Source organism: Podarcis gaigeae (assembly GCF_964106915.1).
Source record: "Podarcis gaigeae genome assembly, chromosome: 9".
NCBI lineage: Eukaryota > Metazoa > Chordata > Lepidosauria > Squamata > Lacertidae > Podarcis > Podarcis gaigeae.
In genome coordinates this window covers 36,511,409-36,526,576 of record NC_139685.1, presented here as the reverse complement: position 1 = coordinate 36,526,576, position 15,168 = coordinate 36,511,409, and the positions used below count along the sequence as shown (strand labels likewise).

Here is a 15,168-nt window from a genome sequence, read left to right as displayed (position 1 = left end):
TGGAGAAAAATTTAACAGTTTTTGAAAAAGAGGTTTCAGAATGAAACAGGATTAACTGTGGTTAAGAATGTGAAATATTTGGGGATTAATATGACAGCTAAAAATGTGAATTTATTTAAAAATAATTATGAGAAATCTTGGACAGAAGTGAAAAAAGACTTAGAAATCTGGTCAAATTTGAAGCTTTCCTTGTCTGGTCGAATTGCGGTTATAAAGATGAATGTATTGCCTAGAATGTTGTTCTTGTTTCAAACATTGCAGATCGTGGACAAGATGGACTGTTTCAAGAAGTGGCAGAAAGATATTTCGAAATTTGTCTGGCAGGGCACGAAACCCAGAATTAAATTTAAGATTTTAACTGATGCAAAGGAAAGGGGGGGATTTGCCCTGCCAGACCTTAAATTATACTATGAATCGGCAGCTTTCTGCTGGTTGAAAGACTGGCTGCTTCTTGAGAATACAGACATTTTGGATTTGGAGGGTTTTAATAATACTTTTGGGTGGCATGCATATTTGTGGTATGACAAGGTTAAAGCACACAAAGCCTTTAAAAATCATATTGTCAGGAAAGCATTATATAATGTCTGGATTAGATACAAAGACTTGCTGGAAAATAAAACCCCAAGGTGGTTGTCGCCAATGGAGGCGAAGGCTGTGAAAAAGCTTAATATGGAGTTCAAATGGCTGAAATACTGGGAAATTTTGGAACAAGAAGGGGACAAATTGAAATTGCAGTGTTTTGAGAAATTAAAAGATAAAGTGCGAGACTGGCTTCATTATTATCAAATAATGGAGGTTTATAAGATGGACAGGAAAATTGGCTTCCAGGTGGAAAAATCAAAATTGGAAACAGAATTGTTAGAATCCAATAAAAAAAAATGTCAAAAATGTATAACTTGCTGTTGAAATGGAATACGCAGGATGAGACGGTGAAATCAGCCATGATTAAGTGGGCACAAGACATTGGTCATAACATTATGTTTGCTGACTGGGAAAAGTTGTGGACCACCGGAATGAAATTTACGGCATGTAATGCCCTAAGAGAGAATATTATGAAAATGATTTATAGGTGGTACATGACCCCAGTCAAACTTGCAAAAAATTACCACTTACCTGATAATAAATGTTGGAAATGTAAAGAAAATGAAGGTACTTTCTTTCACCTTTGGTGGACGTGCCCAAAGATTAAGGCGTTCTGGGAAATGATATATAATGAACTGAAAAAGGTATTTAAATATACCTTTCTGAAGAAACCAGAGGCCTTTCTCTTGGGTATTGTCGGCCATTTGGTGCTAAAGAAGGATAGAACATTCTTTATGTATGCCACAATAGCAGCAAGAATACTCATCGCAAAGTATTGGAAGACACAAGATCTACCCACCATGGAAGAATGGCAGATGAAGGTGATAGACTATATGGGACTGGCAGAAATGACTGGCAGAATCCGAGACCAGGGGAGAGAGACAGCGGAAGAAGATTGGAAGAAATTTAAGGACTATCTCAAGAAACATTGCAAAATCAATGAATGTTAGAATAACGTTTGTTTAGAAATTATGTGGTTTCCAGTTGGAATGGATAAGTAATAAGAAAAGAAGGGCAAAAAATTAAACGAAAATTAAGGGAAAGGATTTGATGAACTAATAAAATAGAAATTGGAATACAGAGAGGGGAGGTATGAGGAAGTCGGGAAAGTAAGTTAAAATAAAAAAGGGGATTGAAACTATACTTGTTCTTTATTTTTGTCTGTTTTTTATTATTGTTTTGTTTCGTTTTTACTAAATTTTTGAAAAATTTAATAAAAATCTTTAAAAAAAAATAAAAATAAAGCAGCCCCCTGCGACCCTCTCCCGGCTGGAGAAGTGACGCGCGACTATGGCAGCAGCCTCTCCGCTGCACCTTTCTGCTGCTCCCTGACCTGCTCTTTGGGGCTGGTGGTGGGCTTCCCCCCGCCAGCCCCAAAGAGCAGGTCGAAAGGAACCTGAAGCCTGGAGAGCGAGAGGGGTCGGTGCGCACCGACCCCTCTCACTCTCCAGGGTTCCAAGGTAGCCGCCTGAACGCACCTTAAACGGCACCTTGTTTTAGAGCGGGAAAACAAGAAGGGGAAACTTCTCCCCCTCTCTGCGCAGCACCTCCTGCCGCTTCGCTGAAGGGGCCCTGGGCAGAGAGGGGGAGATTTTTTTTCTTGTTCTCCCCCCTCTAAAACAAGGTGCGTCCTATTGTCCGGTGCGTCCTATGGTGCGAAAAATACGTTAACACCTTTCTATTCTCTTTTACTAAATTAACTGTGTCAATGTAGTTAATGTTCATAAATAAATATTTGCAAACTACTGAATGATTGCTATATTTATAATATATAAATGCCAGTAGCTGGCCTCACTGATTGCATGTGGAAGATAGCAGTAGATTCCTGGCATAAAGCAGAGAGTAAGGTAACCTAACTTGTGTTTGCTGTTGAACAAGAACAGATGCAATCTGAAGCACTTGCCAGTACTTAGGACCAAGCCCCAAGAGGCAAGGCCAGATTTAGGTTTGATGATAGGGCCCTTGATATGTGATACTTTAGGTAGCAGGCGAAGCCTATTACTTACAATGTCTTACATCACAGGAGCCTACACAACACAAAACACTCTTGCTGGTTTAATTTTATTTGTTTTTTATATTATATTTTGGAAATGTACATCCAGGTGTTTTTTCCTTTATTTTGGGGGGGGGGACCCAAGAGAGTGAGGCCTTAAGCTGTAGCTTGTTTAGCTTGTACATAAATCTGGCACTGCCAAGAGGAACCAAACCACTTATGGGATTCGGGATTTTCTCATTTATTTCTCATTTATAATTGCTCCCTACCATAAAGTCCCAGGCTGGGTTACAGCAATGAAATGGGCAGTTAAAAAAAAGGGAAACGTGAAAGCGATTCCGCATGTACCATTAAAAAAATAATCTGAATTTTTCTCCAGCAAAAGGAAGGGGGAGTTGTATGAACCGAAAACAATACCAAACATTACTTCTAGGTTTATTTTGGAGCGCGAGGCAGGGGAGCTAAGCTGCATCGGAAAGCTGCCGTCTTATGCCCAGCTTTCCTTGGAAGTAAACCCCGTGAGCAGAGGCTGCGATCCTTCGATATTAGGAGAAGCAGGTCAGCGTGCAGCCGCCGTGCGGTTTGCATGCCTACCTTCCGCCCCGCGTCCCCTTCATACACCCATCTCGCTCCTCTCCCTTCTCTTCGTCAGTGAACTGGCGCCTCGTCCCATTGGCCGGCCCACAAGGGCTGACGATCTCACTCCATCCCTCCACCCAATGGCGGCCCGCCGAGACCTGATCGGCGCACGCCTGACGGTCGCGACGGCACCAATCGCGGCAGCGGGGCGGCCTTTCCTTCCGCGGCCAATGAAGGATTTGAGGACCCGGCGCGAAGGGAGCCTGGCCCTTGTCGCGGAGCGTAGGTGGGCAGAGCTGCTGCATCCCTCGGCGCAGGTAAGAGGATGGAGAGCGGAGGCGCCTTGGGGGGCGGGTTGTTTTAGGGGGTGCTCCTTTCATTGGTTGCATTTGGAGATCCACCCACCGAAAAAGGCGACAAACGCAACCCCTTTACATTTTGTTTATGGGCACCAAAATATTCACTTCTTGGCCGCTCAGGCCTGTTATTTTGTGACTTTCCCTTTTATTTCTCTCCCCCCTCACCGACTTCTCTCTCAGAGACAAAAGATGAAGTTAAGGGTTCGGGAGATGCATTTTTATTTTGTATTAGTTGTTGTTATTTGGCCCAGGTGAGTTATAGCAGAAGGCATTTCTTTCTCCTGGTGCCTGTTTTCGATTTCTCTGTTTTGATTCGCCTAGTGCTGCTTGCCTGGTAGAACAAGAAAGCAAACCATGGCTTGAAATTCCAAAGTTTATATTATAATTTGTTTTGGTTGATGAGCTTGGCCAGGCCTGACTGAGGACTGTCTAGTTTTTATGTAACTTTTTTAAGATGGATGAGGTAGCATGTTTTAAGAATTATTTACCGGCTGTTCTCCAAGGAGCTGTAGGCATTCTCCTCCTGCAACTTGTTCCTAACCAAACTTTGAGATAGGTGGGTTAGGATGGATAGTGGGAAACCACTTTAGTGGTTCCCACCTATAATTAAGCAGTATAGAAAATTTATGGTATAATAAGTAAAATACAATGACTAGACCAAGAACACCAAATGTACTATGTGGCTGAGCAGGGAATTGGCCTAGTCTGACGCTCGAGCCACTGTATCCTACAATATTAGCCCAGTTTAATTTGATAAATGTGCTGCGGAGTAAACATCCTTGAGATTGTGCTATAAGGTTTCATCATTTCACATGCTTAAGTCTTGCTTCACAGAGCTAGATTGTATCTAGTTTCAGTCATAGTCTTGCGTTGTACAGGAACCAGTGGGTGGCATGCTGTGGCCTCAGTCACCAGCAGGGGTACACAGGGCAACTAGGAAGACCAAGAGGAAGACCAGCCTGGCCCCCTCAGTCTGCCAGTAAAGGAATAGCTGCTCCAGTGCTTGCTTTTCATGCCTCCCCATTACTTTTCCCTATTGAGTTGCACTGTTGGAACGCAAACTTGCAGGCAGAGCTGTCTTTTCTCTTTTATTTAACTTGTAATAACAAAAAGGTAAAGGGCCCCTGGACAGTTAAGTCCAGTCAAAGGTGACTATGGGGTTTTGGCACTCATCTTGCTTCAGGCCGAGGGAATCGGCATTTGTCCACAGACAGCTTTTCTGGGTCATATGGCCAGCATAACTAAACTGCTTCTGGTGCAATGGAACACCGTGACAGAAACTATAGCTCACAGAAATGCTGTTTACCTTCTTGCCCCAGCAGTACCTATTTATCTACTTGCACTGGCATGCTTTTGAACTGCTGTGTTCGCAGAAGCTGGGACAGAGCAATGGGAGCTTACCCTGTTGTGGGGATTTAAACCGCCAACCTTCCAATTGGCAAGCCCAAGAGGCTCAGTGGTTTAGACCACAACACCACCTGCTCCCTTTAACTTGTAATATGGGTAGAAGAATAGATTACTGATACTGTTAGGAGTTGAAATTTGCATAATTATAGCAGATAGATTGGGAAAGTTATTTGATACATTGCAATTCACTTTGAGTTTACTTTTTATGCTAAAAAATGTGTGCAATAAATAAATAATAGACCTCAATCATTTCAGATTTTAGTAACTTGCCAGTCTGGTCTGGTACCTGGCTGGACAAAGAGGGAGGTATAAACTTCCTCCAAATAGATTCACCTGAATATCAAGTGCAGCACAAAGTAAGGCTTGAGGTACAGAAAGGCAGAGTAGCCATTATAAGGATTTCACCCCCCTGGTCAGGTACCTTAGCCTGCAATCACTCGGTTTGATTGCCAAGGTGGGATTGGGATTCTCTTGTTGTGGCACTCTTAATGTTAGTTGATTTTCAGACATATTGGGGATGGCTAGCCTCTGGCTCTCTAAATGTTGCTGGACTACAACTCCTGTCATCTTTGACCTTTGGCCACTCTGGAGGGTCAGGATTGTTCTATCCGGCAAGCCTAAATTCTTGCTCTGACTGAATAATTAGAAGAGCACAGCATTTAATTCCTCTTTATTAAGAGTTACTTTATTGCAAACTGACACATATACATTTGAAAGCATGTATGTGAATCCTTGAGGGATGCGGGTGTTGCTGTGGACTTACCTAGGACAGAGCCTAGGACTTGCCAATCAGAAGGTCGGAGGTTCGAATCCCCATGACGGGGTGAGCTCCCTTTGCTCAGTCCCTGCTCCTGCCAACATAACAGTTCGAAAGCATGTCAAAGTGCAAGTAGATAAATAGGTACCGCTCCAGCAGGAAGGTAAACGGCATTTCCATACACTGCTCTAGTTCGCCAGAAGTGGCTTAGTCATGCTGGCCACATCACTCGGAAGCATGTAATTTGATCTTATACCTCCGACATTGAATGCTTATAAAAACTTTGTTCAATCTGATGCATTAGCAATGCCATATAGGTGAGAATAGGTTTGGACTGAAATCGGTACGTAAACATTGGCACCTGTCCTTTTTTCATATCAGTAAGGGAAAGATGATACCTTGTGTTGCGTACTTAATCCGTTCCAGAGGTCCATTTGTAACCTGAAACCGCTCATAGCATGAGGCATACTTTCCCTAGTGGCACCTCCTGCTGCTGCCACGCCGCCAGAGAGCGACTTCCACTTGTGTCCTGGAGCAAGGGTCGCACAAGGGGGATTTACTTCCGTGTTAGTGGAGCGCCTAACCCGCAGCATTCGTAAGGGGGATGGTACATAACATGAGGTGCCACTGTAATTGTTTTTGTAGTTAATCCTTGGATGTTCTCTCGAGGTAAATCCTGGTAGTTTCATGCAGGGCTTTCAATTTACTTTTTTTTTATATAACAGATAACTAGCATGATCGATCAATTTATGGCCAAGGCATCCTAATTAAGCAGCAGCACATTTCCTTCTTGTCAGGCGGTAGAGGAGATTCTGTCAATGTATACAGCGCAAGCAGGTATGAATTAATATCTTCTCCTACCGGACAAGGACAAAGGGCAAGCAGCGACATCTGTTTAACTCTGTTGTCTAGTATGGAAAGGGATAGACCTTGTCCCCTATTTTTATGCAAGTCAACAGCTGCACACTGTGTTGCTGGCCGATGTCATTTTGGTTATGGTGTCTTTACCATGATGTCTATTTACTGTTCCTAGAATCCTGCAGAGAAGCTACAGGTGTGATGTTCCAGAACTGAACGATGGCAACTAACGACAGTGTTGGCATGCTGAATTCTGCTTACCTGGCTGTAGAATATATAGACTCTTTCTTGCCTGAGAATCCGCTACAACAGCCATTTAAAAATGCTTGGACATATATGCTGAATAACTACACCAAATACCAGATTGCAACCTGGGGATCACTTCTCATGCATGAACTTTCCTACTTTTTAATATGTTTGCCTGGATTTATCTTTCAGTTTATACCTTACATGCAAAAGTATAAAATACAACAGGTAAGATGGAGTGTTGTCTAGTATGAAAAATTCCAGCTCTGGTGTCATACATGGCTCCAACAAGTGGCATAACTTTGGAGCTCCCCAGATCATGAGTTCATTTCCCATATTCTGCCAGCTTGCGACTGGTGACATTTTTGTGAGCAGCCTATTTCAGAGGATAGAAAAAAACCGATCTTATGCTTTACTCTGCTTTTATAACAAACACGGAACAATTTACACTTATTTATGTGATTGTATAATTATTATGCATATTTTGGTTAATTTCTTATATAGATATTTAGTTTCGCTAACTGTGAGTACGTATTGCTGACTTCCAATCTGAATTCTGGGTGGTACTGTTGAAAAGCACGAGGCAAAGGGCCTTTGACAGTCTGGCCTCTAACTTGCAGGCTTTCAAGTAAATAGGGTGTTTGTGTATGTTTTGATATGTTATTGTAGAAAGTGGAACGTCTGAAAAGGTTTAATTGCTAGATGTTTACTGTTATCCTGCACGCTACCCCAAAGGACAAGAGGTAATGTTAAAGATGTATTTAAGCTGGAACGCTACACAGACTTACCTGTGAGTAAGCCACAGTGACAGTTGCTCAGATGTGATTGTCACTGTGGCTTACTCACAGATTAGTTGGTGTAGGATTCTGTCTTAAGCAATGCATAGGATTGCATTGTTCAGCCAGTAAATGAAGAAAGGAGATAACATTGTACAGTTGCTAGTTTCCCCCACAGAAGCTGTAGAGTGGCTAGAACACAGGTGGGAACCAGTGGTCCCCCAAACTGTCCTGTCATCTCTGACCATTGGCAATGCTGGCAGGGGCTGATGGGAGTTGGAGCAGTCTGCAAAGCTTCAGGCTATCCATCACTAAGCTAGACCATGGCCCCTGTATATAGCATCAGCCCTGGGCACTCTTGTTTTTAATAGTAACCGTGTGTGAAATTCGCTTGAGTGACATACACCCTGATACATGAATGGTATATATGTAATAACATAAAGCTTGGAATATTGCAATACAGTGGTACCTCGGGTTAAGTACTTAATTTGTTCTGGAGGTCCGTTCTTAACCTGAAACTGTTCTTAACCTGAAGCACCACTTTAGCTAATGGGGCCTCCTGCTGCTGCTGCGCTGCCGGAGCACGATTTCTGTTCTAATCCTGAAGCAAAGTTCTTAACCCAAGGTACTATTTCTGCGTTAGCAGAGTCTGTAACCTGAAGCGTATGTAACCTGAGGTACCACTGTACAGTGGTACTCGGGTTAAGAACTTAATTCGGAGGTCCGTTCTTAACCTGAAAACCACTTTAGCTAATGGGGCCTCCCGTGCCGTCGCTGCATGATTTTTGTAACCCGAGGTACCACTGTATTGAATAATAAGTCAGTGAAACTTGTATCGTATAGAATTCTGGTGCCTTCTCAATCCAGTTTCTACTAAAAGGTGGATAGATCATAGTATCCTGCTTCCTAATGAGATAATGAGCCCAGTCTGTTATAAAACCATGATTACTTTACTGTGCTGATTTTCTGCAGCCTTCTTGAAACAATGTACAGGCTCCAAACTAATTCAGGGGTGGGGAAACCTGTGGCCCTCCAGATATATGAGCTCCGCTCATTCCTGACCATGGGCTATGCCGGCTGGGGCTGACAGAATCTGGAGTTCAACAATGTTTGGAAGGTCACAAGTTACTCATCCCTGCTCTGATGCCATAGATGCTGTGATCTATGCATACCATAACTGCTTCCTTTTGACTTGAAAATAGCATTTGTAATCTTGATTCATTAACAATAAATTCAGACCAAATGGCAGTACTGTTCCCGGGCTGAAAGACAAAAATCTGAGCATTCTAACACTACCTTAATATTTATCTCTCGCCTTACCCCAAGTACACCTGGAGTAGCATGATAATTGGCAGGGAATCAACATTGAAATGTATATCTGATATTAATGGAAACATTGATAATCACAGGCAGCAGTGTTGCTGCATTTTGGGGCATTATCAGTTGAAACAGTGTCAGATAAGACAAAGCTGATATTCCGTTACCTTTAATTTAGGTATTCTTCTATTATAGTATGAAGTACTATTCATTTAGTACTTATTCCCATGTATCACATCTTCAGTAATATCATTGGAATATTCTACTTATATTTATAAAATACTTTTATTTCTTGTTTACAGGATAAGCCAGAAACCTGGGAAAGACAATGGAAGTGTTTCAAGGCACTTATGTTCAATCACTTTTTTATTCAGTTTCCTCTGATACTTGGTACCTTTTACTTCACAGAATATTTTAATATTCCTTATGACTGGGAAAGCATGCCAAGATGGTAAGTAGATGGATTTCACTTAAAGAGCTCTGTGCAGTTAAGTACTTCAGTAAATGCAGTGTTTCTCAAATCCTGTTATGATCAAGCACTGCACTTCAGCATATGGAAGATTTCTAAAAGTTCTGCACAGAACAATAACAAGAAGTTTCTAGTTGTCAGTCATTTTCAAGCTGAACTTTCCCTATAAAGCGTTCTTATCATTACAAATTACAACTGATTTGCAAGAAAGAAAAATGTTAATGGATTAAGTAAATTTTAATGTGAAATTAGTTTTAGAAAACTGCTACAATGATTTGTAAAAAGCAAAAATTGGGTTGGGAGACAAGGTGTCCTAATCTATTGTACTTGTCTTAACAAATGCTTCTCTTTCCCTACCCCCCCCCCCCCAGGTATGTGCTACTTTCTCAATGTTTTGGGTGTGCTGTGATTGAGGATGCCTGGCATTATTTTCTGCATAGGCTGCTGCATCACAAGAGAATATATAAGTACATCCACAAAGTGCATCATGAGTTTGTGGTATGTATTGCCTTAAATTCTTGGTGAACGTTACCTAGTTAATGCTGTAATGCTGTGAGCATATAAAAGCACTAGGCATACATTAGCTATTCTTTTTGTAAAAAGGGAGAAGAGAAAACAGCACGCTTAGCAAACTGTTTTCATCAAGAGTTTAATATTGCTGTAGTTGGACAGACTTCGAAACTGATCGCTCAAAATAGTTCGCCAATTTAAATGCTGTGCTCTGAATATGTCTAACATCTTACCCACCAATGACTGGCTATAAAATACAAAAATCCCTTCAGGTGGTTTCCCCTACAATTCTGATAATGATCATGTAGGTTAGGAACATAACCCACTTTGACCTAGTATATTTGTAGTGAAGTCTGACCAGCAGCAATTCTCCAGTCTCCTTACTTACTGAGGTCCTATTAAACAGAGAGACCAGTGACTGAACTTTAGTCCTTCTGTATCACTGTGCTGTACAACTGAGCTAAAGCCCACCTGTAACCTACATTGGGTGGTTCCCCTAACAACCATCCTCCAATTGCTTTTTTGAATAGCTAGCTTCTATTACTGAAATAACACTCAGTAGGGAGCATAGACTAAAGACTCAGAAAAACCTTCAGGGGGATCTGAAGGTGAGGAAAGCATCACTGTAAAGTTTTCATATAAGCTATGATTTGCTTCCATTCTGAATATTTTACAGGGGGTTCTTACTCTGTCGTCTTAAGTGATCATGGTTCTATGCTACCAGCTGAAATTATACTGTCTCAGGGGCAGTCCAGAATTTGTAGTCATAAAGAGTTGGAGTAGAGCTAAACACAGTTCACTCATTCCTCTGTTACCTGTATGTAACATTAAAACCAGGATCTGAGTGCGAGAGGGGGCGAACTCTGCTAGAACAACCTGGCCATGCAGATACGTACTGTCGTATCACGGGTTACAAACACTTCAGGTTACAGACTCCGCTAACCCAGAAGTAGTACCTCGGGTTAAAAACTATACCTCAGGATGAGAACAGAAACCGTGCAGCAGCGGCAGGAGGCCCCATTAGTTAAAGTGGTACCTCAGGTTAAGAACGGTTTCAGATTAAGAACGGACCTCCGGAACAAATTTAGTTCGTAACCCACTGTATACATTTCAGATTAGCCGTAAAGTATATTTATGTCTTGGCATACAAAAGAGCATTTTCTCCCCTCTTCCTCCTTTCATAGGCTCCGTTTGGAATGCAAGCTGAATATGCACACCCTCTGGAAACCCTTATCCTTGGAGCTGGGTTTTTCATTGGAATAATGGTGTTTTGCAATCACGTGATTCTTCTGTGGGCATGGGTGATCTGTCGCTTGCTGGAGACCATTGACGTCCACAGGTAATCTACTTTCGCTGTTCAGTCTGGTCATATTCATCAGAAATATAGAGGGTTGTATTCAAAAACGTGTTACTTGGGGTATTAGACCTAAATTAGTCATCTAGGTGTACTCTAAGTCACACTTCGTTGAATCCCACCCAAAGTCACCAGGTAAAATCTAGACAAATGACTTAAAAAAAAAATCTATTAACTATTCGGGATTTCCTCTAAATGTCCTTATTCTAAGTGCATGTATTTAAGACTGAAATCCTGTGCATTCCTACCTTAGAGTAAGTTTCAGTGACTTTAGCAGAGTTTGCATAAACATTCAGAGGATTCTACTGCACATGATTCTTTAGATGACAAGCTTACAAACTAATTTGATACTCTTTGAGCAAGTAGGGTCACCTTAAGTTCCACATAAAAGCTGCTCTATTAAGTATGATTAAGATGTAACTAGAAATGATAAGATGCAACTGGAAACTATGCTACCTAAATGAGCCTTAGGCTCACATGCTCCCTCTTCCCCTCTATTTTCACATGTCAAAGATAGATACAGAGTGGCTGGGGCAACACAGCCAGATGGGAAGGCTATAAATGAATGAATGAATGAATGAATGAATGAATGAATGAATGAATTTATATTTATTTATTTATTTATTTCAGATAGAAAGCTTTTTAATGTTAAGCTAACTAGAATTCCTTGTGATGTCTGAACAAGTGAAACAAATTATGGTTAGAGAGAACATTTAACCATAATTTTTAGTTGATGGGAACAACATTTGGAGAGCCATAGGTTGGCCACCCTTGATTCATTGAATACTTTCCCAGCAAAGTCTAGCTATGTATCCAGACTGTGTGTGTGTGTGTGTGTGTGTGTGTGTATGTGTGTGTGTGTGTGTGTGTGTGTGTGTATGTGTGTGTGGGAGAGAGAGAGAGAGCCCACATTTTTCAACTATTTCATTCCTCTGTTTGGCATAGTGTTGTGGACACTTTGTGCTGAGATATTTACATGACCTCCTTGCAGGGACTATATATAAAGCATGTATCATCAGTACAGAAGTAAGAAACACATTTTAAATACCACATGGCGGATGCTACTTTTACAGCTTCAGAAGTATGTTGTCCAGTTGCATAGTCCAGGAACTTCAGGGGTATTACAACCAAGTTAATATGGAAACTGGTAAATGTCTATGGTTGTAGTCCTATACCCGCTTACAAGAGAGTAAGCCCCATTAAACTCTGTGGGACTTGCTTCTGATTTTAGCAATGCTTCACTTGAATGGAAATGCGAGCAATGTCTTCCGTATCTGTATTGTAAATTCTCCTCTCTCTCTCGCTCTCCTTAGCGGCTACGACATTCCTCTGAATCCATTGCATTTGGTGCCTTTCTATGCTGGGGCTCGATTCCATGACTTCCACCATATGAACTTCATTGGCAACTATGCTTCAACCTTCACGTGGTGGGATAAACTGTTTGGTACCGACTCGCAGTACAATTCTTACAGAGAGAAATTGGAGAAACAAGAGTGCATGGTGGAAAAGAAGACCAAATAAATTTCCCTGCAGAAATATAAGGAGGAGCACTTGACAAATGCACATAACTACCATGAACTTTTGGTTAAGCCTGGAAGATTTAACACCCTGTGCAAATTCAAAGCTATATGATGCTTTTAACTGGAGCCCAAGAACAAGCCTGCTGGGCCCTAGCTGTGTGCTAGAGGAAACGGCCCTATCTTCCTAAAATGAATGCATTTTCTATTTTATACGCAAGTGAAGCATATATATTTAAGTAAAGGTTAAAGATGAAGGCCACAAATTTGAATGTTTGTAAAGAACAAAGTTTGTAAAAGAATAAAGTTTCCATTAGAGTTGGATAGAACTGTTTGTAAAGTATTTGGATATATGAAGTTAAGTTTCTTCTGAAGCATACCCATAAAAATTGGTTTAATAAGCTGCTGAGTAGAACTTCCTTGGGAGCAAAAATACCGGAAGAGGAGTATTTGCACATATTAATAGTTGTTTCCTTTAAAAAACCTTTCTTAGTCTGGTGTTTGAGAGAGGAACCTTTTTTCTCCCCTTCTTCTTAATCTGCTGGGATGAGCCTTTCTATTCTCTTTTACTAAATTAACTGTGTCAATGTAGTTAATGTTCATAAATAAATATTTGCAAACTACTGAATGATTGCTATATTTTGCACTTGTCGTGGGCAAAAAAAAAATTGTAAAGGTAGTCTGACATTTTCATGTTTACCATGCAACAAATAAATAGATATATATATTGGAATTTGAGCTATGTTTTCCTGTTCCTTTATAACATTCAGAAAACGAGGGTGTTGACCATAATTAGTGTCTGAGAATATACATCAGGGATGAGAAACCTTAGGCCTGGGGATCAAATGTGCCTCTGCAGACCTCTTCATTTGGCCTTCCGGGCCCTCTCCACTCCCCTGGCCAATACCCTTCACAGACCCTTCCACTCTGCTGTTTCTAGAATTTTATTCTTCGGGGGAGAAAAAGTTTGCATGACAGTATTTCAGAAACAATCCTATATTCTCCTATATTCTCTGCTGCTCTTCTACTTTTTTGTACAGTATTAATAAAAGTAATAGATTTGTTTCCAGTTATTGTTCTCCATTGCATTCATTATTTGTAATCAAAATCAATTTGCCTTACCGTACAACCTCCAGGTTTGGAAGTGACTCCTAACACTTATTTTATTGCCCAAATTCCTTTAAACCTATGAAGTCTTTCTCGTGAATATTTGTGTTACTAAGCTTCATATGTTTACTGTATCTACCCTGTCTTATACTAGATGTGTATTTGAATAATTTCAATACTAGATGTGTATTTGAACAAAGAACAAATTCACATTTGCATGTTCTGTGTTTTTTTCTTCTCTGTGCTTGGTTTGGGGATTTCCTTGGTCTGTTCCTTGGACAGTGGTAGCCCACCAGCCATTCCTTCTGGCTCCCTGGACATTCCACTCTGTTGGAAATCAGAGCTATGGGTGGGCTACAAGCCTGCTAAGTGAGCACTAAAGGGCACTACCCTCAAAACAAAAAAAATTCCTTCCAGTAGCACCTTAAAGACCAACTAAGTTAGTTCTTGGTATGAGCTTTCGTGTGCATGCACACTTCTACAGATACCATACCAAGAACTAACTTAGTTGGTCTTTAAGGTGCTACTGGAAGGAATTTTTTTTGTTTTGACTATGGCAGACCAACATGGCTACCTATCTGTAAGGGGCACTACCCTGTAAATGCAAAAGTAAGATTCAGCTTGCCAGTCCAATTTCCTTTAGGTGGAAGTGGGTTGGATAGAGTGCCATCTTGTTCTTTGCCTCAGGCAGCAAAATATATTGGAACTGGCAAAACAGCTAGACGAGGACAGAGCATGCTAAGAGGCCATGCACTGTTGACTGGGTAAGTGAGAAGACTGGAATGGAGTGGACTTTTGAGGAAGAGGGTATGGTTGTCTGACAAGAACAGTGAACAGGAACACACCCCACAGCAATGTTTTGTTGCATTGCAGCATAATAAGGTATGACTCTTCAGATTAATTACCTCCCACGGAGTAACAATAAGAGACAGTGAATGAACACTGAGCAAGGTTCTGGTGAAAATAATTCTGCCCCTCCCCTGCCATGGCCTTAGGCAATCTTCTTAATCCTTCGCCCAGGAGGAAAAAGCAGCCGCACCCTCCTTCTCAGCAGGCCACAGTGGTTGGAGATTTCAGGGGAGGAGGGAGTCCTGACAATGAACAGGGGCCAGAACTGTTGCTCGTATTTTGTTAGCTAAAAAGTGGAAAACCCAATAATTACCAACAATAGAAGAAAGGCAGATGAAGATGATGGATTTTTCGGAGCTAGCCGACCTAACCGGAAGAGTCCGTGACCAGAAGGAGGAGGAGTATCAGGAAGAGTGGAATAAATTTAATGATTATTTAGTTAAATTTGTTAAGTTAAACTAACTGAAAAGCTTCTCCCCCCCCCCCCC

General features: G+C 41.3%; 1 protein-coding gene and 1 long non-coding RNA gene across 2 annotated transcripts in view; one reads left to right on the top strand and one right to left on the bottom strand.

Moving 5' to 3' along the window:
* Positions 1 to 3,331: 3,331 nt before the first annotated feature.
* Positions 3,332 to 13,457, top strand: LOC310852439 (methylsterol monooxygenase 1). Its single transcript, XM_083756007.1, has 6 exons — positions 3,332 to 3,471; positions 6,711 to 7,009; positions 9,177 to 9,325; positions 9,715 to 9,841; positions 11,038 to 11,192; positions 12,521 to 13,457. The coding sequence occupies exons 2-6, from the start codon at positions 6,755 to 6,757 to the stop codon at positions 12,726 to 12,728; spliced, it is 894 nt and encodes a 297-aa protein (XP_083612133.1). The 5' UTR covers positions 3,332 to 3,471; positions 6,711 to 6,754; the 3' UTR covers positions 12,729 to 13,457.
* Positions 12,843 to 15,168, bottom strand: part of LOC310852587 — a 22,035-nt gene continuing 19,709 nt past the window's right edge. Inside the window, exon 2 of the long non-coding RNA XR_014568293.1 lies at positions 12,843 to 13,585. This is a non-coding gene — a long non-coding RNA (uncharacterized lncRNA). The remainder of the gene's footprint in view (positions 13,586 to 15,168) is intronic.

Excerpts from the sequence above, each read along its gene's own strand:
- LOC310852439 (XM_083756007.1), top strand. The coding sequence starts at position 6,755 with ATGGCAACTAACGACAGTGTTGGCATGCTGAATTCTGCTTACCTGGCT. Across the intron at positions 7,010-9,176 it reads AAAAGTATAAAATACAACAG|GATAAGCCAGAAACCTGGGA; the intron begins GTAAGATGGAGT and ends TCTTGTTTACAG. Across the intron at positions 9,326-9,714 it reads TGGGAAAGCATGCCAAGATG|GTATGTGCTACTTTCTCAAT; the intron begins GTAAGTAGATGG and ends CCCCCCCCCCAG.